Here is a 26,534-nt window from a genome sequence, read left to right on the forward strand (position 1 = left end):
GCGGGTGAAGAAGAAGGCAGATGAACACAGACGTAATTCGCTTCCCACTCCTGCATGACTCAGTGGTTGAGGCGTCCTGGGGGAAAGACTTGAGCGACAGCAGCGGAGTGGAAAGGTGCAGGGTTTTGTGTGTTTGTTTGTAGGGGGGTGGGCTGTTTTTTTTGTTTTTTTTTATGTTGCTCTGTGCTCATGCTCCCCCATTACCAGCTGCTCACCTTGGCAGAGGAGTTTGCAATATGGCACAGGCCTGGCTGTAACCGCGCCATGGCAACCCCTGCGGTCTCCAGCGGCGACCTGGAGCACACATTGGCGGTGTTTGTTGATTAGGCGATAAGTTCCCTCTTGTGCGCCTGGAGGGGGCAACTTCAATTACGCTCGTCTCCCCCTCAGCGTGAGCGGCGGAGGGAAGGGTGCGATGAGGTCATGCGGCGGTGAGAACCCACAAACATCTGTCTGACATCGTCGCAGGGGCGAAGCCGTGTCTGAGCGAGATACGCCGACGTCACCGCGGCACCGCGTCTTTGTCTCACTGCTGTCGCCTGATCACGACTCTTTCAGACGCCCGATGGTGAGATTAATAGATTTTCTATCATCAAACAATCAGGCATTTACAGTATTTACTCATTTAGGAAATAGGCGGGAGGGGGGGGTTAGGGTTAGTAACACAGGGCCGTAGCCAGGATTCTTGAGGTCAGGAGTTCAAACCCCCCCGAGCAGACTCACCAACGTTTCACCAAAGATGAAATAAAAACAGTTGAACTTTTTACTAAACTTTTAATTCTGGCTTTTTGAAACTAATTTAATTGTGATTTAATCGTATTTTCTGTGCTCATCAGCCCACGTTAGAGTATAATCGTGTTTCAGAGCTTTTTCTGAATCTTAATTTATTTGTTTTGCACTGAAAAAAAAAAAAATTCTGAATGTCATGAAGTAATTATTTCCTAAATTAAGATCTTAAATTTTTGCAAAAAAAATGCACAAATCCATGAATATTCTCATCCTGTATTCAGTCCAAATGAATAAACTCTTTTCAAGCATTTTTCACACTTTATTTATCATCTGTTTTATAAAAATGCAAACTTTAAATAGGGAATAATTCATGTTCATCTCACTGAAAACAATCAGGCTTATCTAGAGAACTGACTATCTATTAACTGCCCTCTATAGATGTTATTGTAGTTTGCAATGTAAAACTTACAGCTGAAGTCTAAAAGCTTATGAAATAAACCCTTAATAAGACGAGAACTGTAACTTGCATGTATCTGGTGAGTGTGGAGACTAATTCTCTGGAGCGACACCGAGGACATGACGTCCGTGTCCAGATTCGCGGCCAATACGAAACCTTTGGGATTCGTCCCTCGGCTAAAAAGAAAGCGTGGTGGTGAAATTATGCAGAAAACAAACCAACGTCTGATCCACGAGAGAGGAAAACAAATGTTAACTGACATTTCACCTTTAAGTGTCTGCAGCTCCCGACCACGTATCTCAAGTTTACACATCAACGGGCATTCGATCGGCTATTTCTGTGCACAGTCTGCGGCTACCATCTGGCCGCCGAGCCGGCCGCCAGTTCCTCGACAGGCCAGGACACAAGGCCTTAAAGGCTAACTGGCTAATTGCCCCGAGCAGCCCATTTTCCCGTGCCATCCTTTTTGGCCTAACTCGAGTGCGGCACAAATGGCGGCCAGATCGAGTCTCGGCACTAACATTTGCTGCACTCGAAGCTGATTAATTCCACAAACAAAGACGGCTCGCTCGTAAGTTCTCACGCACAGATGTCTGACGAGTACCACTTCACTTCTCAGCCCTCTTCAAACTGCAAGACGGAGCTCGCGCGACGGCAAATAAATATCTTCTCGCCGAGGCATTGGAAAATGTTATGGTGTCACTGTAGCAGAAAAGGCTAATTGAGTGGAAGGGTTTGAAATATATATCATTTCATTGAAGGTACGACGGTGTTTTTTAGGTAAATGCCTCTCAGCTGATTCCCAGCGAGTCGTCTGTGTCTGTAATTGAGTTCTTAACGTGTGATTCCCTCAAAGCGTGCGAGAGTGTTTCAACCTGTTTCCAATGCAAATCAACACGTTTCAAGTTTTCTCTGCAATTAAGTTTGTCTTGATTTGAGGCTCAGCAACTTTCCTTCATCTGCTTTTCTCTCAAGATACAGACACGTGTTTTTTTTTTGTTTTTTTTTTCTCTGTTACAAAACAGGTTGAAATAGTTTGACACTTTGGGAAAGAGTTAGATAAGGAGACTCTAATTAACTGATTCGATCGCGCTACAGAAAGCAAAGTACAAACAGCTAAGCTAGGCTAACAAGCCGCTGCCCGCAGGCCCATATTTTCCAGACAGACATGAGAGAAGAATCAATCGTCTCATCTGACGCTCAGCGAGAAATAAAAATAAAGCTGCTTTCAGACAGACACTGAACTCGGGGGGGAATCTCCTGACATTGTCCAGAGGGGCTGAACGCGTGCGTCTGGAGCTTCTCCGGTCAATCCCCAAGTAGAAACTCCACAGAATGTCCGAAAACATGTGTTTGCACCTTAACCGCTGAGAGCTTCTTTTGTTGAATAAAACTAAAACATCTATATTTGAACAGACTTATTCTGTTCCCTGAATATCTCTGTTGTAGAGCGAGTTGATGACATGGAGATTCTTCACAGCGTCCTCCTCCTTGCAAAGAGCCGAAGTCCCAGTGTTAATGGCGTCATGCTCTCTGGCTTCTTTACGAGCCGGTGCCGTAGGAGGGCAGAGGAGAAAAGGCCAGCTATTGATGTGTCCGGGCTACTTGGTGACCATACTGACTGCACATGTGGCTTTCTTTTCTCACCCCGTGACAGTTTAATTGTATTTTCGATATAAATTGATCAGAGGGGCCATTGTGAATGCACGTTGGGCTGCCACATTGATTTCCGGGAGAGGTTTTTTTCCCCCCTCCTCTTAATTTGAGCAGAGAGGCGGCAGTAAATTTCTCCTCGCCAGGCACGGTGGGCAACTGGGAGGGACCAGGGTCACCGCAGCAGACGCCGGGGTTCGATGCTCCGCGCTTGCCTTGTAATATCCTTCGGGGGGGGGGGGGGGACTCTTCAGAGCCGCAAGATCTCTCTGTTTCCATAGAAATGACAGTCGACGCCACGTATGTCACACCGTCTATCTCACATCTCAGCCCGAAAGGAGAGGACTCAACAGTTATTAACTGAATTGTCGTGCCGGCAGAGATAGGCCGCTTGATAGACAATCATAGAAAAGAACATTGCAGCTATAACAGCAGGAGAAAGATAATAATTTTGAAGTGGATTGTTTTCAGCCAACTGAGTCTCTGTTTGGAAGCATGAACTGTAAAGCGGAACAGAAAACAAATAAAATGCTGCAAGATATTCTCCTGGCTTGGTTAGACACACACACACACACACACGCACGCACACGCACACGCACACACACACACACACACACGCACACAGACACACACACAAGTGGGTGAATGAAACAGTGCTCCACTCGAGATCCTAATCCGACGATGCTAAAATTCTGCAACACACTCGAGTGGCTCTGTCAGACACGGGAAGGAATGAAAACAGTCATTTTTTAACCAGCATTCAAGCACGAGAACAAAATAGTGTTAAAGATGCTAATCCACAAAGCTGCTGCTCTCGCATGTGCCAGCTCTGCCCCGATAGAACAGCATGAATTAGTAAAGCTCCCGAGCACCTGGGATGAAAAGCTTTTGAATATATGATGAGCGCGGAGATTTTTGCAGCGCCGCTCCCACGTGACCCAGCTGCAACGTACAATATCCCCCCGCAGTCTGTCCACCGGCCGAGCCAAGAACGCTTGGCACGGCAACAACGCGGCAACAACAACAACTCGCCCGCTGAAAGGGAAAATACGCGTTCGGAAAAAAACCCCCCAGCAGAATCACATGGCTCACTCCAGTTAATGAGGTGTCAATAACACAAGTCAGAACTACGTCCTATAGCGAATGTTTTCCACTCATCGGGGAAAACATTAAAACCGGCGTTTGGCTCATTTGGTGCTTGACATGTTTGCCCCCGTCTGCAAACATGTGGCCTCCTGTTTCCGCCCTTTACCTCCCCCAGCAGTTATTAGCATGTCCTTGGTTATTAAAGCAGGGACGGGGGGACGTGGGTGGGTGGTGGTGGGGGGGGGGGCTGACTGGACAAGCTTTTGATGAGTTCTCTGAGATAAATATGTTGGGGGGGAGGGGGGGGGGGATTTGGTGGAGGAATTAAAATGTCAGAGCATGCTAAGCTGCTGCTCATGCAGAAAAAAAAAAACTTAAAAGAGGAGATAGCAAGAGGGGGATATGAGGAGCAGCGCAGACCAGCGGACTCTCGTGGTCCTCTGGCACGCCGGCCGCGCTGCCGATCCATCAGGCACGCGTCTGTGAAGTCTGTTACTTCACAGACTTCGGACCCAACGGCGTTCTTTGTTTTTTTAACAGCGCGGTGAAAATGCCTCCCTGCGTTCAAACCCCCCCCCCCCCCGATGACGACCTGCGTGTAACAGAACCAGAACACGGGAGGTCGGAAAGTTTGTGTTTCGACGCAGACACGAGGTGAACGTGTCAGCGTCAGCGACAGTTTACTGAGGATGATGTGAATCTGTTAGAGAAAAAAAAACTGTTTATCAAAGCTGTCAGAGTTTCTCTGCCAAGGCCCAGATTGGCCCGATTATTGATATGTGCACAGTGTGTCAGAAATGTTTAAGTGCTTTCTGCTCTGAAAGTTGATTTTGTTAACGTCTTTGGCACAAAGTGCTCGTTTCTGGGATGTGTTTCTGCTCCGCACCTCTCAAAGATCAGCCGTCAATCAAACAGAGCAGCCAGCACTCATTTTTTAAAAAAAATTCATTTTCCGTTGGACGTGGTTATGTCGGCTCAGGCTAACTACTATAGATTTTTTTCCCCTGAAAGAACGAGCTGACACGAGCTGGCAAATTAAGCAAATGTGGAAGCTTTCATGAAGTGGAGTTTGAGTCACTGTTGTGCCATAACAATCAGTAACAGAGAGCGGCAAAGTGGGAATTTATTAAAACGAAAACACCACTAACAGCAGCGTTAAACTGCTGCGAGGGTCCTGCAGGGATCCGTGTTCTGATCGTCCTCCTTCTCTTCTCCCACCTCAGCTTCATTCGGATTCCGACCGAGGAGACGGAAGCGTGAGGTACGTCCTCAACGGGGACGGGGCGGGGTCCCTCTTCAGGATCGACGAGAAGTCGGGGGACATCCACGCCACCAAGAGGCTGGACCGGGAGGAGAAGGCCTACTACATCCTCCACGCCAAGGCCGTCAACCGCTTCACCAACGAGGCGCTGGAGGGCGAGTCCGAGTTCATCATCAAGATCCACGACATCAACGACAACGAGCCGCGGTTCACCAAGGACCCGTACATGGCTCGAGTCCCTGAGATGTCCGACATCGGTGAGTTCCTGACGTACACGTACAACGCTCTATTTTACATTTTATTGTTTTGTCAAAAAAATAAGCTCATAAAACATAAAGATGAGATTTCTCTCCCCCACTGCTGGAAATGAATGAATTAGAAATTAAGGATTTAAATGATAAAGAAAGAAAGAAATAGTTTTTACAGCTGGAAAAACAAAATCCTGTTCAGTGTGTTGAACCATATTTCACATCATCAAACAGACAATAATAACCCAAGTGAAGGTGTTTGTGTGCCAGGAGCTGGATTAACAGGTTTATCATCGAGATGCCAGTCTTACCGGATCAATGGGACTTTATCAATCATAATAATGACTCGACAGCGACGGCCCCGCTAATTAAAGCAGGGAGACGTTGTTTTATGACCAGAGAATAAACAAGGTAGCGCGTCACAGCACCGGCGCAGATAATCTCCCGAATACAGTATTGTGTCTTATTAAAACAGTATTTTAATTTAATTACCGACGTCGCTCGGCTCAGTCATCACAGCGAGTAACCGCCGGTTCTAATTCTGGGCCGCCAGCTCCTCAGACAGCACCATTTGCTGTTTTCATTTGTTCCCTCCGTCCGGGCACCAAATTAAACTTTAATTCACCGTGCACTTTGCTCCGGCTGCCGGTCTAAAAGTACACACCGGCCTCATGAATATAGATAAACAATATAAAAAGCCTCCTAATCAATACTTGCATGAAAAACATGGAGTGAACTCTGTGTTGTGCTGCTGCTGCTGCTGCTGCTGCTGCTTCGGGGACGGAAGGGACGTGGGTCCTGCAGCCCATGACATGTGTGACAGAGTTGTCACTTGGTTCAGACCCCCCCCCCCACCCCCCTCCCCCCCCCCACCCCCCCCCCCCCCCCCCCCCCCCCCCCCCCCCCCCCCCCCCCCCCCCCCCCCCCCCCCCCCCCCCCCCCCCCCCCCCCCCCCCCCCCCCCCCCCCCCCCCCCCCCCCCAGGAGAGAGGCCAGCACTTATCTAAGGGCAGCACGGGTGCCCATGGCAACAACCGAGGTGTGATGTCACCGCTTGGCAGAGCATGTGTTCACGAGTGACTGCGTGGAGACGCTGCCCCTTTAAACGTGACACACACTTGGAGTTTTATTATGGTCTCGCAGCCCTGACATTCTTCCCCCCCCCCCCGACTCACGGTCAGGGACGACATTGATGACGAGCGTCCTCCTTTTGACAACTGAGTGATTACAGTCACGGTAATTACTCCACCTGCACCCCCGACAGAAAAGTCTTTCCCCTAAAGTCGGCGATGAGATGGCCGACGTGGGATCAGTGACATTTCTCTAAAAGCCTCCGTGTCAGAAAAGCCTCTTTGAGTCTAATTCCCTAGTTAAAGGTATTAGTGACCAGGGTTCGGTGAACTTCCTGCCGAACTGTCACCGACACCGAGTCAGACATCCGTGGTGCCTGGGCTCCCTTCAGCCTTCGTCCTCACACATCACATTGGTTTTTAAAAAGTAGGAAACTACTCTCACATCTCAGCTGACGTCAAATTAAGAGAAGTTTCACGAGGTCGTTATCTCATTGTATTGCACAATTCTATATTTATACCACTTTGCCATTAAATATTTCTACTCAATTAATTTCCCCCCTGCATGTAATGAGGCAACACTTGGCCCTGCAAGGCGCCATTTGGGAGGTAACACTTGGCTAACCGCTTCCCTTTGTTCTGCTGAAATAGGGCTTCAGCCTTTCTGGAAGAGAAAATGGATCAGAGTCGTTTCTCCTGCTATCAGATGTTTGGCTTCTTACACTCCGCAGATACGTGGATACGCTAATAGGCTGCCGGGGGTTTGCAAAGAGCCGGTACCGGGGACCCGCCCGTGCGCTCGCAGAGATACACTTTAGAAAAAAATACATTAGGACTTATCGATTAGCCGCGTGAATCAATCACGTAGAAGGGCACAAGTGGCCGAGGGGTAAAGATTGGTCGTGGTGACGCAAAGGGATCCGACACCTCATCAGAAGGTGCATCAGCTTCACCTGTTATCCAGCAGGCCATGTTCAGCGTGTATTGAAGAGTTGATCTGAATCAGCATTGTGAATCTTCCTCCTCCTCTCCCCCCCGCCCCGCAGGCACCTCGGTGATTCAGGTGACGGCCATCGACGCGGACGACGCCACCTACGGGAACAGCGCCAGGGTGGTGTACAGCATCCTGGAGGGCCAGCCGTACTTCTCCGTGGACCCGGAGACCGGTAGGTGACGAGTTCGAATCCACCCGGAGGTTCTCTCAACCCACTGGGACCAGAGGAACCTTTAATTTCTCAGCTGCTGGGAATAGGAGAGACATGAAAATGAAAAGCATTTGAAGGCTGAAACACGTGACTCATTGTAAATCACTGAATATGTCATATCCAGTCTCAAAGGAATATACACACGTATGTTACATCAGATCTAAATGAGTTATTTATATATGCAGCAGTCGGTTGTTTTTCCTTTTTTCTAAAATCATCTCTGTCACAACTGATGTTAAAATGAAGCAGAAGGAACATTTCAACCTGTTTCTCTAAATGAACAAGAAAAAATATATATATTTTAAATAATTTTTACCCTAAAATCCTATTTTCTTAAAGGAATATTTGTGAAAGCAACTTGATTCTAATGGTCTGAATCTGTAGAGCAGATCACGAGTGAGGTTTCATGACTAACGTTCAAATCTCCGCCGCCGCCTCCACCTCCACGTCACCTGCAGCTCAACGCCACACGTTCCCCCCCCCTCGTCTGGAGGAGGTCTTCCTGGGAAACGTGACGAATCCTGAACCCAGTCAGGAAACCAGTCAGAATCACGCTGGGCTTCACCGGACCTGAGCAAATTAAAACAATTCATCAGTTAAACGAACTCAGGAAACTTTCCCTTTAAAGCGAATCCAGAAATCACAACATGTCGGCCTCCTCTCGAGCGACGGGGATTTGGAGTCGGAGAGCGTGGCACATCACCAACCCCCCCAAAATGTAGCCGCGTGCTAGTTTTAATCATTAATGTGCGCTTTGGAACGCGTCCCGCTCGTGTCCTTTTTTTTTTGCTTAAACAAAAGGGGAAACGACGCAAAAAAAAAAAAAAAGAAGCCATTTGCAGATTAGCGGAGGGATTAACAGTAATATGGTTTATCCCACATGTGGAATGTAAGCTGACATCCCCCCCGTACACAAAGACATGCCTGGACATCACATTATAAGCAGGATTTGTTTCTGCTCTCCTCCTCTGTGTGCGTGTATTGTCGTCATTAAGCAACGACAAAAGGTAGACGGAGGCTGATGCTGTTTTCTTAAACTGCCGCACCTTCCCCCTGCAGCCGTCGCTCTTCTCTTAGCCGCGCGTCGTCCGAGAGACGGATCGCAAGAGGAAGTTGCATCGTGCACGCGCTTCTCGCCGCCGTTTGTGCGGAAGGAAGAAAGGAAGAAGTCGGAGGGGCCGGCGTGATTTGAGCCTGAGTGATGTGCCACGTCAGGCGCCTCCTCTTCCTCCTTGTTTGATACGCAGTGAATCATCTATTCAGACCGAAAGAGCTGAAGTTTGTCAAAGCAGTTTATTTAGGGTTGATTTCTTTTTTTCCTTCATCTTTATTTCCCACACTTCATTTCGTCTCCGCCGCCGCCGCCGCCTCCACCTGCTCGGCTTGTACGGCGTGCGATAGCAGACAGGATGTAAGTGCGGCTCTGATGGGAGACGGAGACGCACCTTTTGAATGTGCTGCCAATTACGGCTTCAGTCGCTCCCTGTCCTGACTCCAAACTGCAGATCTGACACGCCGGCGCCGAGGAGTGCGCCACGGCACGGCGCTTGAAAGGCCGAACATTAACAGACTCTTAATTCCAAAGGGAAGATAAATGACGCTGCGTTTTGGAGACGCGGAGAATTAAAGGAGAAGTCTGTGGTTTTTTTTTCCCGTCTTTGGTTTCGGCTTATCGGCTAAATCCCGAGAACACGATCCACCACAATGTGCTCCTGCGCATACAGAGCGAGGGCACTGACCTTTCGGTAATAAAATGTTCTTAGTGCTTTAATTATGTGGCCTGTAGATGCATTAATCCAAAAAAATGAAATATCTTTAATTCAATACAGACGATGCAGGCAGTGATTTTTCAGATACAGTCTACCTGGGCTAATTCTGGGTTTTATACTGAGCGGATTTGATGAAGTTGTTCAGGTTTTATGTTCCCACACATCCTCACGTCACATGAGCAGCTGCAAAACGACCGAAGGTGAAAGGTCGGCGAGGTCACGAGGTCACGAGCTCCTCTTGTGTTGAGCACTCGTCAGATATTTTCAGTTCTGGGAAGCGAAGAGAGAAAATGAGGCGACGATTAAACAGACGAGTCTGAAACGCTTAAATGACAGATGGGACTTTTCTCTCTGGATCTTCTGTTCGGCTTGTTTTCATGATTTTCAATTTTTAATATAATAGAATAAGATTTATTGAAATAGTTATTAAAATAAACAGAAACTCGCAGATGTTTGAAGCGGAGTTAAAGTGAAAAGTACCTTGAAATAAATCTACTTCAGATACATGAAAACATGTTTTTAGTACAGTAACAAAAGCAAATGTCAAATTATTTTTTTTGTGCAAAGAAACGTCAAATAAAATCTACAGATATTTAATTGATTTTAATGGAGAAGGATGTTCTCTGTGTAAATCTGTGTATTTCTGCTCAGGCCTGATCAAGACGGCTCTGCCCGACATGGACCGGGAGGTCAAAGAGAACTACCAGGTGGTGATCCAGGCCAAAGACATGGCCGGTCAGATGGGCGGCCTCTCAGGAACCACCACGGTCAGCATCACGCTCTCCGACGTGAACGACAACCCGCCGCGCTTCACCAAGAGTGAGTACAGCCACGCACACACACACACACAGACACACACACACACACACACACACACACACACAGTGACCGACCCATGAAAAACCTCTCGTCTGAGTGAGCAGCCCCCATCTGGTGTCAGTTTCAAAACGAATTTGGATTATTGCAGGGTGCTCTGGGTTCTGTGCCACCGAGGCCGGGCTCTTAAAGGGAATAATTAAATATAGAGCCATATGACGGAGGGAAAGGTCCCGCAAAGTGCATCAGATCATCCCTGTAATCCCTATTAAATGGAGAGAGTACATTCACTGGGTTTTATCTCCTCTCCTCTTCCTCTCTCTTTGTCTCTGTGCCGTTATTAAGTCTTTCTCCTGCTGCCTTTTACTCCATAAAACCAATGTTCTCAATTTAGTGCTTCAATCTGTCCTTGGTGCGTTGCTTTTTTTTTTTTTTTTTGTCCTCCCTCTTTTTTGTTACACTCATGATACATCAATCCCTCGCTCTTCACTCTCTCTCTCTCTCTCTCTTTCAGTCTCGCACCATTGTCTCCCTTTGTCTCTCACCCCCTCCTCCTCCTCCCTCCTCCTCTTCCTCGCCTCCTCTCCTGCGTTGCCGACAGCAGCCAGATCAGATTGACAGATTACCGGTGTCGTTGTGTTACCCCCTCGCTAAGAGCTAACTGTAGCGGGGGGGGGGGGGGGGGGGGGGGGGGGAGACGAGGGGACGCGTGCGCACAGCGGCCGACGCAGAGGAAAAAACACGCGACCACAGAACTCCTGCTGTCCTTCCATTTATCACCCTCCTCCTCCTCCTCCCATCAGTGTTTAGGCAGGAGGAGGAGGAAGAGGAGGAGGGGGGGGGGGGTGCAGATGCTGTCATCTCAGCCTCGCCGCCAATGAATGAACCGCAAGAGGAGGGACGGAGAGAGAGAGAGGGAGAGGGAGAGAGATGGATACGAAGGGGATGAGGAGATGACAGGAGGGGAAGATAGAGGAAGAAAGACGAAGAGTGAGGCAGACGACAAAAAGACAGGCCGTGATGGAGGGAGCGGGGGGGTGGGGGGGGCGGGCGGACAGAGGGGAAGATTGAAAGAGGGAGAAAGAGAAAGAAATATTGTAATGGGAAACCCAGAGGAGGTAGAGTGTCAGGAAGCGATATGATTGTTGTCTGCAGGAGTGATGCCTCTTCTTCTCCACCCAATGCTAAATACCGGTTAGCCTAGGGAACCTTCTCGTGGTGCGTCACTTCCAGCGTGTGTGTGTGTGTGTGTGTGTTTGCGGAGGCAAGTGTCAGCGTCACGGCGACCTGCCGACTCAGGCGTTGCCAAAACACTGTCAGCATGTTTTATTAGTGTGTCAGTGCTGTTTGTCTCCGCAGGCTGTGTGTATATCACGCCCGCTCCCTCCTGCAGTCCAGCTATTTATTTAAGCACACGAGATGCAAGCGGGGCCGCGGCGGCTGACAGGCCGCCATCAATTCACCCGCCTCCAACCAGGAAATCATCTCGCACAATAACAACGAAAAAAAGGAGAAGCAATTAATTTATGTGGAGCAAATTGGCCCGGGATTTATGTTACGTCCCGAAACTCGGAGTCGTGAGTCGATACCGTGAAACTTATGTTAAAAGGCCAAATGTGTGATGAAATATGAAACCGGCTTCCACAGCTGATCTGCAAACGCACTGAAACTCTTCTTCCTCTTCTCACACCTTCTCCATCCCGACATCGCCGCTCTCTGATTGGTTCTGACTCACTTCACGAGAGGCGCTCGGGAGCGTTTGACTCCTCTGTGCGTTTTGTGGATTAATCTCTGGGTCCAATTTAAGGTCCTTAAAGCTTCTTAATTAAGCTTTGAATTATTAAAATTTTCACAAAAATCTAAATAGAAGCATTTGATTCACCTTTTTAAATAAAACCAAGGAAGTGATCTTGGTCGTTTTTCTTCCTGCAGCTCGTTTTCCCCCTCCCCCCATCGATCAAAATCTCGCCGCCAGAAACCTAACTCTTAAAATTCTCTCTCTCTCTCTCCTCTCTCCTCATCCTCTCTCTCTCTCTCTCTCTCTCCGCAGCCGTGTACGAGTTCCGGGTGCCCGAGTCCATCGAGCTGGGCTCCACGGTGGGACTGCTCCGAGCCATGGACGGAGACATCGGCGAGAACGCGGAGATGGACTACAGGGTCATCGGGAGCGACGGCCCCGGCATGTTCGACATCGCCACCAACAGGAGCACGCAGGACGGCATGATCGTGCTGAGGAAGGTCAGTCTGTGACTGTATGTGGTGGGGGTGGGGGGGGGGGCTGAAAGGTGGCGTTGAAGTGAAAGACTTCAGGAGATAAAAGCATCTACAACGGTTTCTATGTTTTATTATTTCTTTGCGCTGTGTTTCCTGCAGGTCTTTGTTTAAAAGTCGAACTAAACGTTGATATGAACTTTAATTCCCTCGAGAAGCTGCAGCCGCCAACAATAGAACTTCACGTTCATGCAAAGACTCGTATTTAATGTTAAACTTCATGAAAAATCTTCAGGATGATGAATTTAAAGCATCATAAAGCTTCATGTGCACAGTTTGCTGCAGCTCACAAAGTGTCGTGCACTTGGTTTTCGCTTCCTTTCCTCGACTCCTTTCCTCGGCCTCACGCCGAACCTGCTCTTCGTATATAAGCAGGAAACATTTCTAAAAAAAAAGGGGGTGAAACTGCATTCGATAAAGAAACAAAATCATAGAAACGTTCCGTCTCCAGCCAGGAGACGGACGCTGGAGTTATTAGATTTCAACTTACACTTGCCCACACTTCCCTTACACGTGTTTTGAGTGAGATTCATTCTTCCCCTCAGCCGAGACCAAAGCAGGAGTATTGATGCTCGGTATGGATCGCGGCGTTGGGGCGGTGTGCTGCGGTGTGTTTCTGATGTATTCAACAGCATCTGGCAGCTGCCTTATCAAGCGGCCTCCCTGCAGCCTGCGATCGATCGCTTCCATCATGCCATCATTAAGTGGAAGATGACATAATTGCCTTTTGTAGCCGCGGCGGTGCTGCGGCGTGCGGTAGAGTGTGTGTTTGTGGGGAGTGGGCATGCCCTAAATCTGAACCTGCTAATTAAATGGGCTTGTGGAGTGGGAGTGCGTCCCATCCGCACCTCCACCGCTTCCTTCAAAGGAACACGCAGCCCCCCCGCCCCGCCCCCCGCCTTAACACAAAGCAGCAGAAATCACCGACTCACAATATGTTATTATTCATGGCTTCAGAAAGCGGTTTGTTCCATCCGGATTCCTCGAGCTTTCATGGGTCGTTTCCAGTGATCAGGGAGCTGGCGTCCTTTCATATGTACAGTAGGCAGCCGGCGAGGAGCGCCCGCTCTGATCCAGCGGCTCCTGCCTGCCACTGGGCGCGCAGTCGTTAAGACGCTACGCTCGCCAATTATTTCCATCAATAGGGGGGAGGAGGGGGGGAGATACCTTCAGTGGCTGCGACTTCAGAACAAAGTTCAGAGAGGGAACATAAAAGACATAACATACTGCCAACATGCACAACAACAGAAAGGTCTGGCAGCCGCGCACGCCGCTTATCACCGTGCTCATCACAGGATGAAGGTGCACGTGCAGGATTATACAGGATCCTAATAAATCTGATTCCTTGTAAGCAAAGAAATGGGTGAAATGAAAAGTCCAGAATAAACATAATGCACGGGCAGCGATCACAACACGACGCCTTCATTAGATCTATGTCACAGTCGTTTCTGGGGATGTATCAGGAAGTGGAAACATCTCTCGTCATTTTATCACAATCATCTCTTTTCTGTGAACAAAATGAAACGTGTAAAACCTTTAAAAAACATATTTTTTATAGTTTATCTTTGTTTTCCCTCGTGAAGTTGAATGAAACACAACAAAGTCCGACGCAGCGTCTTTCTCTGAGACCTAATCTGCCTCAATCATCTCGTAGTCGTGACAAAAAGAGCAACGGAGAAAGGAGCAGATGTCAAACAGCAAAAACATCAAGAGACGACTTTGATTGATCGTTTCAAAGAATCAGAAAATCAATTAGTTGAAAAAACACAAACATCAAATGAGTGAAAGTATCTGAATGTGTTTGAGTGTGTAGGTTGTTCTGCAGCGGGACCCGTCGCTGACGCTCATTAGACGACGCTCTGGAAAAGTTTGTCAGTTTAATGAATAGAATCAGAATCTGACCTGAAGTTAAACGTGGCCGGATGCTCTGAATGTAGATTAGTTTCCTGAAAATCCACGGCTGAACATGCTGCTGCATACAGATGAATGTTTAAAAGTAAATGTGAAGGGACAAAGGCTTCGATTAAAGCGAAACACAAAACATCACCGGGAGATTTTCCTTTTTATCGCAAGAAAACAGAGAAACACGTGAAGTCGAACGTCTTCCTGAGGCGTTTTCCTCTCGCTCTTGCTTTGCAGCCGCTGGACTTCGAGAGGAAGCGTCAGTACAGCCTCCGCGTGCAGGTGGAGAACGTGCACATCAACCCCCGCTTCTTCTCCATGGGCCCGTTCAGGGACGAGGCCACCATCAAGATCGTGGTGGAGGACGTGGACGAGCCGCCGGTGTTCGAGCGGGCCAGCTACGTGATGGAGGCCAAAGAGGACGCGGCCAGGAACACCATCATCGGCTCCGTCAGCGCGTCCGACCCCGACGACAAGAACAGTCTCGTCAGGTATTTCCAGGGACTCGGGGGTCATTTCAAAAACTTACAGGCTTTACTTCGTCAAATCAAACCAACAAAACAGAGCTGGAAGTGTTAGAAATACTCAAGTAAAGACAAATAACAACAAAAGGATTAATTCTGGGCAACAAACCGGACCTGAAGTTTATACGTTTATAAACCACGAAAGCACTACACTATTTAAAGTCACATGAATTTAACTTTAATAATAAGAATAAACTGTATTTGTACGGCACCTTTCGTACAGGAAATGCAGCTTAAAGTGCTTTACAGACAATATAGATATAGATACAAATCTGGATAATAAAAATATGTTGAAATGTAATTCATGTAAAAGAATTTCAAGACAATTGGTTCAGAAGTTTTATTGTGATTCTGCAAAAAAGACAAACAACAGCCGTACAAACTAGAGTCAGTAAAAAATGTTGGATCAGTAATTTTGATGCTTTAACCTTTAAATCGACTCCATTATAATAATTGTGTGATATGATAAAACTAATGAATTAAGATGAACTCGTGGTTCACTCTCTCCTGAGCTTTCAGTCACTTTCAGTAAAGAACGCTGACAGATAAATCCAGTAAGTGAACCTTGAGTTTAAAATGAGTTTCATATCCTCCCTCCTCTGATGTTCTATACGAAGGAGCCATCACGCAGACGTAAAGTGGGAAATGAGGCTAAAAGCTGCGAAGGAGCATCTTTGTCCTTCAGCACGAACACAAACAGACACATCACGACAACACAATCTGTCTATTAGACTCACAAACTGCTGCTTAGCACCGAAATGGGACAAAAGTTCAGTCGCACAACTCGTCTCCTGTTAAAGGGGGGGGGGGGAGTGATGGCAGCGCCGGGTTGTGAGGCTGCGCCTTCGTCTCCGTCTCAAAGACTTTTTCATTTTTATGACGCACTAAGGGAGTTGGCTCTCAAGGTTGAAGTTCCACCACTTTACTGCAGGTGTCAAATATGATATCATTCTCTTTTATCGCCCATCATCAAGGAGGTAGCTACCCGGTGGCATTTAGAGCCGCGTGGAGGAGGAGGAGGAGGAGGAGGAGGAGGAGGAGGAGGAGCGCCGGGAAACCTGAGGGCCGCCTGGCATGAGATGGTTATCTTTATTAGCTGGCACGGCCGCCGCACACGCTGACACGTGCACATTTAGGCCTCGGTGCGCGCACACACACAAGTTCCCCTGTTGGACGGACGTGCACGTGTGTAGAGGACACGGGCTTGAACCTGTCGTCTTCTACGTCCTCAGACAAACTGAAGTCGGGTCAAACCTCAAGTCAAGATCATTCTGATAAGTCCGAGACGCTTCCTGTTCGGCAGTTTGTCTCCAGAGTAAAAGCACAATGTTCGTTTTGTTGCTGCAACGGAGTTTACAAAGTTATTTGAAGTTATTTGTCCCAAATAGTTGTTTTCCTCTCGCACATCCGTTCTCATGTTGTTCTCAGGTCACGAGTCGACCCCCCCCCCCCACTTCCTCCTCGAGGCGTAACGGTCGCTCCGACTCTTTTATTTGTCTTTTATTTGTCCTGTTTCAATGAAGCGTTTTAATGCTGCCAATGTTCTCGCTGCTGTTTTCACTCCTCACATTAAAAAGCATAACTTTGGAGATAAACACAACAGTAGTTCACATGGAAATGAACAAGTTATAGGCTGAATATTCATTTTAAACATCATCACACTCTGTTCATGGTTTTAGAGACTAGAGGGTAAATAAGTCTGGGTTATTATTAACCTTGGAAACCAGAGATTCAGTCACGGAAGCACATGACACAGAACCACATCCTTCCAGTCTTTTCACCACCAGAACTACAAAACAAAGTCGACCCTGTTGATAAAAGCAAAGCGATAAATTCCTCATCTTCTACAGAAACTAAAATTATGAAGCTTTTGGCAGAAAGTTGGTGACACGAGGTATATAATCATTTATTCTCTTATATGTATATCGTCTTGAGGAACTTCAATATTTCCTCCGAGTATTTATCAAACCAGAAACCTTTTGACCTCCACACTCAGATAGAGACTTCTCCTGGATGACCAGTGACACAGTGAACACACTGTGGTGCGGTGGCCGGTCGTGCACCTTCCGTACAGAGGAAAGAGGAGACATGTCCCGACCCAGCATTCCCCTCGCCCTGCGTGTCCTTCTGCTCGGCCGCCCTGCAGCTGCCTGCTGAGAGCAGCACTTCGGACGCCCGGGCGGGACGAGGCGCCGTTATCTCCCTGTCATTAATCAGCGGAGGGGTTAGAGCCCAGCCAGCTGAATTATTGGGAATATTAGAAAAGCAATTAGCACGACGCAGCTTTAACAAGGTTAGAGTTACTGTCGGCGTGGAGGGAGGTGGGAGGTGGAGGGAGTGTTTGGATAGAGACACTAAAGTGGTTGATGCAGGAGAAGCAGCGGGGAGGAGCTGGGAGGAGGGGGGAGAGCGGCCGGGAGGAGGGAGGGAGGGACAAGGGAGGGAGGGAGGTAGATCTGTGGAGGAGGGAGGGAGGAGGAGGTGCAGCGGTGCAGTCAGAGCCCCGGTTCACCGTCGCCCCTCGGGGTCTCTTCCCTCTCACACCCGGCCTCCTGATGCTGCTACTCCATTAATCACACTGATGTATCCCAGTCGTCTGGGAAGCTGAGAAAACAACACGACCGGAGAACCTGTCGCTGTGTGAGTGTGTGTGTGTGTGTGTGTGTGTGTGTGTGTGTGTGTGTGTGTGTGTGTGTCTGTGTGAGTGTAGTTTGTTAAAGGGTCAATTCACCAGTAACACACGTGTGTATTGTTTAACTTACGTCTTGTATGAGGTCCTGCTGATAGTTTGAGGTTCATGTGCCCAGATGGATCTTCATGAAACAAGTCAGGCATGTGTGTGCAGTTTGGTTTCAGATCCAAATAAAAAGTTTGAGTCTCAGAGTAAACGTGACGACGTTCACACCTGAGAAACTCTTCCCTCCACCTGGGAACACGTCACCCCTCCACCCGCACTCAGGGGAGTTTCTCCGCGTGTGTGTGTTTCCTGCAGGTACTCGATCGATCGGCGCACGGACATGGACCGAGTGTTCAACATCCACGCGGGCAACGGGTCAGTGTTCATCCTCAGGGAGCTCGACCGGGAGGACAACGCCTGGCACAACATCTCCGTCATCGCCACAGAGTTCAGTGAGTGCAGCGAGTTTCTCTCCGTCCGCTTCCTCTCAGACAAATTGGGTTTTTGGGGCTGATACGATCTTAATGGTTCGGATACGAACGTCTGGGACGAGTCTGCAAAGAACCAAAACTAATCCAGTTCACCCAGTTTTGACCGATGGCTGGTGTTTGTTCTCAGGAAGTGGGAGGACAAGAAAAAACCAGACAGTCTGTTTTTAGGAAGCTTTATGTTGGAAAATTGCATTTTGTCCTAAATCTGTAGAAGTGAATTATATGATATGGCAGCAAACTTCTTTTCTGCCTGTTAGTTCATTAATTTTCTTATAATTTTGACTAATTTCACGTTTGTTCCTCTCAGTGAAACTCAAACCTTCGGAGACAAATGCTTTTTTTAGGCGTGTTAGTGTTTATTAAAACTGAAACGAAGCCAGAACGCTTGTGAGGACAGAAGAGTTTTATTTTAGAAACTGTGCTTTTAAAGTAAAACATGGATTTAGCCTGAAAAACCTTCAGAGGCTTGAGTCCCTTAAGACAAAATATTAAATGTAGCATCAATGGTTTCTGTTTTATTCATGCTGCTTTGTTTGAATAATGTTTTATTAATTTATTAATCTTAATTTATCCCCAGAATGCAATTTTCTTAATCATTTACATGTGTCGGCTGAAGAAAATTAATGTACAAGCGACGATAACATAAGAAATGTCTTTTTTTATGAGTTATTTACTTTCCTGTTTCAAATCACCGGAAACAGCGACAAACACCAAACACGTTACCAAACAGTATCAGTGTAACTCCCTCCCTCTCTTTTTGTTTCTCAGACAACCCGCGGCAGATCAGCCGTGTGCCCGTCTACATCCGAGTGCTGGACGTCAACGACAACCCTCCGACGTTCGCCACCAACTACGAGACGTTTGTGTGCGAGAACGCAAAAGCTAATCAGGTGAGTCCAAGGGGAAAGGTCACGGTGGCCGATGTGTTATGTAGACGGATGTTTTAGCAGAAGGATTTTTTGTGAACTGAATAAACGAAGAAACCAAAAATATAAAAATCTGATCTTCTCGGAGAATCTTTCACGTTTTTTTCCTGAAAGTCACGTCAGTTTTATTAAAACATCTCAGGGGTCAATTCAGAGCTCGTCTGGATCTCACACTTCATATCAGAATATGTACAGAGACCCAACATTTCCCCCGAGGAAACTCTGTCCTTTAATATGTAGAAAGGTTGAACAGAACCCAGGTCAGGGCGGGTGGACGTCTGCCTCCAGAGAAGAGGAGGAGAGGAGGAGGAGGAGGAGGAGGAGAAGGAGAAGAAGAAGGGGCTGAATAATGAAACCAATAATAAAAATAACTGAGGGGGGAGGAAGCAGAGTTTGTCACGTACTGATGCACTGGACTCGTGAAAAGCTCCTGAAGCATCATCCCAGAAAGACGTGGCTTCAAAGTCCAACATGACGTCGTTTCATTTACACGGTTCGAGTGCAGAAAGTCGAGGTTTTGTGTTTACTCACCCGTCTGCTTCTTGTTTCAGAGGATTCAGACCGTGAGCGCCACAGACCCGGACGAGCCCCTCGGAGGTCACCGCTTCCTCTTCACTCTCGCACCGGATGCTGCTGGGAAGGCTAACTTCTCCGTGCGTGACAACAAAGGTAATAAACGCTCCGCATGTCATCAAGAGGCTTCAAGAGTCTCCATTAAACCTGCTGGAAGGATGAGTCGGGGAAAGAACCCAATGTGGTGCAGATCTAGGATTTTCTTTCCTTCACTTTCATTAACAGTCTGTGTGATTTTCATGGATGTCGATGAAAGAAACCCGGCACATTTACAGGACCGACATCTATGAGTGTGTGAAATGCAGCTTTATTGAATTGAAGGGCCTGTTGGGCCTCGTGGAGGTTTAAGCTCTAGTTCAGGTGATTTATTGCTGCACACTAACAGGATATCCTGTCGTCCTCAGACAACACGGCCTGGATCCTCACGCGCAGGAACAGCTACAACAGTCTCCAGATGAGCATCTACCACGTGCCCGTGGTCATTTCTGACAGCGAGTTCCCGATGCAGAGCAGCACCAACACGCTGACCATCAGGGTGTGCACGTGCGACCGCGAGGGCAACATGAAGCTGTGCAACGCCGAGGCGCTCACGGCGAGGGCGGGACTCAGCACCGGGGCCCTGGTGGCCATCCTGCTGTGTGTCATCATTCTGCTCAGTGAGTAAACTTCCCAGCATGCACCTCCACTTCAAGTCGAGCTGCGGAGAACGTCACGTGGCTGGAGTTTGTGTTGAGCTTCACGCCGCCTCACAGCGTCGCTCACAGGTGTTGAGGGGGCGGATCCTGTGGGCGGATCGTTCCGACGGTGACCGCGGCCGACATGATCTTTTAATTTGAACAGAATCTCAGCTGCAGGAATCAAACTTTACTGCAAACGCACTCTGTGCTTTAGGACTGAAGGACAGTGATTCAGCTCCTCAGAGCTAACTGACTCTGGGTCAGCTGCGTCCCTCCCATGTCCTAATACACAGTAAGTTGTGTTTCTAGCACACAAGGTAATTTGCTGTGTTCTTAAACCACATCCCTTTGTGATCTTAAGCAGCCGTGGCCCTGAGGAGGAGGAGGAGGTGGGGAGGGGAATACATAATGCATCCTCGTGCTCGCTGAGCCTGTTCTACAAAGTCAGACAAAGTCCCTGAATATCAGTGAACACTCGTGCAACATCAGCGATTCCCCCTGGACAGTCGCTGGCCTTCAGAGCGAGGAGAGGCAGCGGAGGCACAACAGCAAAAGTCACCAAATTCTCTTGTTTGTTCTCTGTGTTTGTCCCTGCAGTGATCGTGGTGCTGTTCGCTGCCCTGAGGAGACAGAGGAAGAAGGAGCCTCTGATCATCTCCAAGGAGGATGTCAGAGACAACGTTGTCAGCTACAATGATGAAGGGGGCGGAGAGGAGGACACTCAGGCGTTTGATATCGGAACACTGCGCAACCCGGAGGCCATCGAGGAGAGCAAGCAGCGGAGGGACATCGTGCCCGAGACCTTCTACCCTCCGGTCCGACGGCCTGTGCTGCCCCCGGCCCGGGACAATAACGGGGACGTGAGGGACTTCATCAACCAGAGGCTCCAGGACAACGACAGCGACCCGACGGCGCCGCCTTACGACTCCCTGGCCACCTACGCCTACGAGGGGAACGGCTCCGTAGCCGAGTCCCTCAGCTCACTGGAGTCGGTGACCACCGAGGGCGACCAGGACTACAACTACCTGAGCGAGTGGGGGCCGCGCTTTAAGAAACTGGCGGACATGTACGGGGGCGACGACAGCGACAGGGATTCCTAACGAGAGCCCGGAGCACAGACGAGGAGCAGAACACACGTTGGAAAACTTTCCCAGTTCTGGTGCACGTGTGGCGAGAAGGGCGGCGCGGGGACGGAGAAACGAACCCTGTCTGTCCGAGAGCTCCTTCGCCGCCGCCATCGATCACCTTTCAGTCGTCCCTCCGGTGACCTAACGTAGGCTTTGTGTGTCCAGTCAGTGTTAGTTGCGTTTTTGCGAGGGAACAGTGAAGAGACTTTGTGTCGAGACTTTTTCTTCTGTGTGTATATGGGGGTGTACATGAGGCCCAAATATATCTATACCGACATTTTCTTTTTTTTCGGGGAGGGGTGGGTGGGGGTGGGGTTTGTTTTTCCAAAGCTGCCTGTGATGGACACGCTCAACAAGCAGTTTTGTAAACCAACAGATATGCCTGTGTACTTTTCAGTGTTTCCGGGACAAAACCATGCTGCATATTGTGCGTTCTATCTTAGCTTGTGTACGTGCGGTGAGATGATACGATGCGCTGTACAGTTGTTTTTCTTTTTCTAAAAAGGATTTCTATCGTCCGACGCGACCCCCCGCCTCCCTTTCAGCGACGGCCGCCCCCGCGTTAGCCACTTCTCCACAGCGGTCGCTTTTAGCCACAAGTGCCGGTGACAGTTTTGGTTTGTACAGGTTGAAATCCGGACGGGCTCTGTGCTGGTCGTGGTGCACCGCTGTCGACGAGTGGCGGCTGAAACGAAGCCGCGGCAGAGGACTCATCGGTTTGTCATTTTTGTCAAGTATCTGCTTTTCACCTCCACACAGCTGTTAGCGTTTGCTGTGAGGCTGAAAGACCAAATACTCACTGAGCTGAATGTCGTCGGACGCAGTTTTTCTCTGCGTGAAGCCAACGGTGTTATTTTCAAAGCTGATAGAAAAAAAAAAAAAAATTTGAAAATCACTAACATGTGCCAGACTCAGTTAAAGCAACACTATGTAAGTTTTACTGAGCCACAGCGCCCCCTGCAGCCACATGTGGGGGATTCACTCGCTGTCGGGCTTCGTGTCCGAGCGATGACCCAACCGAACGATGGATATTACCCACAATCCCCGGCTTCCTGACCCAGAAGAGCTGTAACAAATCCACCAAACTCGGTTTTAACAGTTTCCTTCTGAATCTTGGAGATAAACTCTGGTTTTTAAATCACTTCTGAGTCTTTTTAACTGATCTCGGTTCAGCTTCACTCTTCAACTGCAGCTGATTGTGACGGTTGAAGCTGTGACTCTGTCGGTTCTTCTCACAGGAGATGAAACCCACTCACCAGAGTCACAGAGAACAAGACGCTACTGATCTCATGTTAACCAAGCTGCTGGTTTAAGGTGGAAACCGTTGCGTAGTGTTGCTTTAAAAGGAAAATACTGGTCCCGCTCGTCTCGAGGTTCAGCGAGGAGACGACGCTGCCGAGCTTCAAAACTACAGCGTCAAATTAGATTAGGTGAAACGTCTCGTGGACGGTCGACATTAAAATTCATCGTGCAATTTCATTTTCTGCCCGTAAACGGTTTTATTTAATTTCCCCAAGTGATTAAGAACAACGGAATTTGAGCATTTGAATCAATCAATGTACCCGAGCGAGAAAACTGTTGAAACCTGGTGTGTAAAGCATCAAACATGATATGAATCAGAAAGTAAAATAAATTCATCTAAATGAGCCGCGACCTACAGCATTAAAACATAAAACGAATGTATCATAATGTAAAATAACAGAAATGTGCCAAAAAGCAGAGAACACCAGTATTTTCCTTTTTAAAAATCCCTCCTAGAAACCGTCCTTCGTTAAAGGTCCCGTCTGTGGTGGAGCCAGTGGAGTGTCCAGGCTTCACTCAGCTGATTTCCTGTGGGACGGCGAGCCTTCTCCATAAAGATGCTCATCAAGGGGCACCTGACCTTTGGGCCGAGTGGAATAAGTTCCCCCGAACCCGGCGGTTGCGTCCTCGGCTCGGAGAGAAGGTCACAGCATTATCACGGCGGGCGAGAAAACTCACAAACACGCTTTGGAAAACAGTGAAAACGATGCGTAAGCGGTAATGTTCTCAAATGACCGAGATCTCCGGGGCTGTGAAATGGAGACGGCCGGATGAAGTGGGAGGACGGAACGATATCAACTACAACAAAAAAGAAACGGGGCCGAGCTAAAAAAACCAGCTCTGCCCTCACTTTAGCTAAAGGCCAACCTGTGAAGAGGCTGACATTTATCAGACGTTTGAAGCAGTAATAACAAAACACAACGGCGTAATTGCCACAGAGCGACTTTTTTTTCTCTCTCCGGCCTCTGAATTTACGCACCGACGCCAACGACGGCGCCGCACATTAAACAATCCAATTTACAACACAGTGGTTTGGAAAATTCTTTCTGCTCGGTTATTGTATACACATGTTTTAGTTTTTTGTGTTTGTTCATTAGCCAATCTCAGACTGTGGCAACGCTGCTCTGATAAGCATTTAATGGGTTTTAAAAAAAAAACCTTCACCCTGCTTCTCTGCCTCCAGGTACGACGTGAGGCCTCGATTGGAAATCGACACGACAGCCGCGCTCGCCAAACGCATTTTTATCCTTCAGCCGTCACTATTTTCTCTCCTCATACGGGATGTCAGCACATCGGCGTTACGAAGACTGGTGTTTTATTATCGAGGGTGTAATTGCCTCCGAGCGTTGGCACCGCGCTCGGCTAAAGATAAAAGAAACGTGCACGTCGCACCGCGCCGCCACAACACGCCACGTTCCTGGGTTTCACTCGTGTTTTTCTCTTTCTACATTGAGGCGACTAGACGCCGCCTCCGCTGATGTCCTCCTTACTCCGGATACGATAGATCTGTGGTTGTTGATGTGTAGACGCGGTCGGCCCCCGGGGCTCAACCTCTACTACGATATACTCTGTTGGTGACAATGTGATTGAGCAGTCGAGTTTTGTCAGTGTAGAAACAGTCTGAGCGGTCGTGGTAGCGTAAGGGGCCCATTCATCAATCTGCTTTGTAAACCGTGATATTTTGTACTGAATATTTATATGACACAATTAAATATCTTTAAAAATCTGCCTCTCTCGTTGTTCTTCTTCCTAAAAATCACGTGCGCGACGAGGTTTACGAGCTCGTGCGGCGGCTCCCGGGGACTTTACCCAGGAAGATTGAACTTTTATCAGCAGGATGTGACGGCAGCCGCAGCCCAGCAGGCGAGACATCCACCAGCCTCACAGGTGCGTTTCTATTATCTCCCATAAATCCCAGAATAAAAGACTCGACGCGACGTGTCAGATAGTTATTAATGCGCTGGCTGTTGTTAAATAGCTGGATCCAGAGGCTACCGAGCTGAGGAAATTGTTAATTAGACAATCTATAATTAAGATCTGTTCCGTCAGCCAATCGGATTCAGGGAAAGGTTTAAAAAAAAAAAGAGAAATCCCATTTTGATTATTAGAGGATGAGTGGCAGATGTGAGACAGATGGTGACACGGGAGTGATTGAGTGTAATTGACTCAACCCTCTTCTTTCTGGATTAGACGAGTGAGGATTTCAATAACAAGGCGGCGAATCAGATCTTTTCCACTGATCAGAACTGAATCTGGAACTTTATTTACAATATTATTACTTTGATATTCGTTTCACATTTCATTTTCCATTTAAAAACATGTCCTCTTTCTGGGTTGTTAGATTTCTGGCATGTGTCAGTAACAGTGTGAGCTCCTGCTGCGGGTTTCTGGATCTGAAAGTTTCTCTCGTGAGCTTTTAAGTTTTCGGCAACAAACACATAAAGGCCACGTCTGACAGTGCTACAGTACTAAACAGTATAAAACATGACGGCTGCTTTCGTCCTAATCATTTGTCTTCCACTCGCTTTACTCCACAGTGTCGGGGGGGCCACGTTGAAGAAAAGCATCCGTGGCGTTTTGAGAACTCTGCACTTAATAAGAATGGAATAAATGAGTCACAACATTATGTAATTTAATAAGAAAAGAAGTAACAGCACGAGAATAAGGTCCTGATTGGGCAATAAAATTAAATCTTAAAATTACGATTTTATTCTCATAAAAACTACAGCTTTATTCTCGAGTGGCCCTAATGCTCCATTATAAGTTTAACTTTGACCATGAGGGGAAAAAAGAACAACATTCAAATTTCTGACTCAAGTATCAACGCTCCCGTGTCTCACTGAGGCTCGGGTGCGATCAGCGAGTCACCGTTTTATAAGTACGGTTGAAAAAAAGAAGAAAGCGGTTGCACCACTTCTTGAACTGGTAACACAAACAAATCAAGTTAACAAGTTATACTAACACAATTTATCACTTTAGTGTGAAGGTGTTTACCAGCTGAAGGGATTTTTCTAAGCTGGTCCGACAATGTTCTTTCTCCTCAACGGGCTCCAACATTAAACTCGTGGCTCGTCCACTTTGCCAGCTCGCTCCTGGACGGCCGCCACACGCGCCGACAGGGTTCTTTATTCTGGACGCAGGTACTGATGGCACCCAAACCCCCCCCCCCCCCCCCCTAAAAGAAAAGGTGCTGTCACTTCCTACATTCCTCCACCTCGTCAGTCTCCATCTCCTGCCGCTCGCGCTCGCGTCTCATCTCCTTCAGCTCCTGCCTGTATTTCCGCTCGATGAAGCGCTTCTGATGAGCCATCTGTGGGAAGTTATCTGTTCGGGGGGGAAAGAGGCAGAGCGGGAAACAGAGAGAAGTCGACCAAGGAGAACAGATAAAGAGAGAGGGGACACAGAGGCAGGGGTGTGAAGAGACAAGGTCAGTTTCCAACCGGGCCAGGACAACAATTTAGGGCTCAAATTGCTCCCGACTATAGTTTTCATATCAAGTGTGTCACGCTGTCACTTTGGTCAAAATGAGCGAAAATGCTGCAGCCACGCCTGCGGTTAAATTGCCCCCATGCTGCTATTTCATTAATCACGATGGAGCAACAAGAAATTAGACGGGCCTTGTTTGGTTTCAGCACGACGGCTGTGAGATCTGATAACGGGAGAACATTTCTAAATGAGATCTCTAATAAGATGGTGACAGCGGAGGAAAGAAAAACCAGCAGATCCAAGTTAATAGGACGCGAGCGAATGAGACAAAACAACAGAAGAACT

General features: G+C 48.1%; 2 protein-coding genes across 3 annotated transcripts in view; one reads left to right on the forward strand and one right to left on the reverse strand.

Moving 5' to 3' along the window:
• LOC117753737 (cadherin-6-like) overlaps window positions 1–22,328 on the forward strand; it is a 46,127-nt gene extending 23,799 nt beyond the window's left edge. Inside the window, exons 3-12 of one of the 2 annotated variants that reach the window (XM_034572024.1) lie at window positions 5,149–5,443; window positions 7,550–7,669; window positions 10,129–10,296; window positions 12,344–12,531; window positions 14,704–14,957; window positions 17,983–18,119; window positions 18,927–19,048; window positions 19,636–19,753; window positions 20,062–20,313; window positions 20,932–22,328. In XM_034572024.1, the coding sequence (XP_034427915.1) occupies window positions 5,149–5,443; window positions 7,550–7,669; window positions 10,129–10,296; window positions 12,344–12,531; window positions 14,704–14,957; window positions 17,983–18,119; window positions 18,927–19,048; window positions 19,636–19,753; window positions 20,062–20,313; window positions 20,932–21,434 (2,157 nt within the window). In that variant the 3' untranslated portion in view covers window positions 21,435–22,328. Of the gene's footprint in view, window positions 1–5,148; window positions 5,444–7,549; window positions 7,670–10,128; window positions 10,297–12,343; window positions 12,532–14,703; window positions 14,958–17,982; window positions 18,120–18,926; window positions 19,049–19,253; window positions 19,529–19,559; window positions 19,754–20,061; window positions 20,314–20,931 lie in introns of those variants that run through there. The other variant, XM_034572025.1, reaches the window with a different exon arrangement.
• A 3,566-nt stretch (window positions 22,329–25,894) lies between these two features.
• The window catches only part of drosha (drosha ribonuclease III), a 79,357-nt gene continuing 78,717 nt past the window's right edge, over window positions 25,895–26,534 (reverse strand). The window contains exon 32 of the mRNA XM_034572023.1: window positions 25,895–26,087. Coding sequence (XP_034427914.1) covers window positions 25,957–26,087 — 131 coding nt within the window. The 3' untranslated portion in view covers window positions 25,895–25,956. The remainder of the gene's footprint in view (window positions 26,088–26,534) is intronic.

The sequence above is a fragment of the Hippoglossus hippoglossus genome, chromosome 20 (genome assembly GCF_009819705.1).
Source record: "Hippoglossus hippoglossus isolate fHipHip1 chromosome 20, fHipHip1.pri, whole genome shotgun sequence".
Classification (NCBI taxonomy): domain Eukaryota; kingdom Metazoa; phylum Chordata; class Actinopteri; order Pleuronectiformes; family Pleuronectidae; genus Hippoglossus; species Hippoglossus hippoglossus.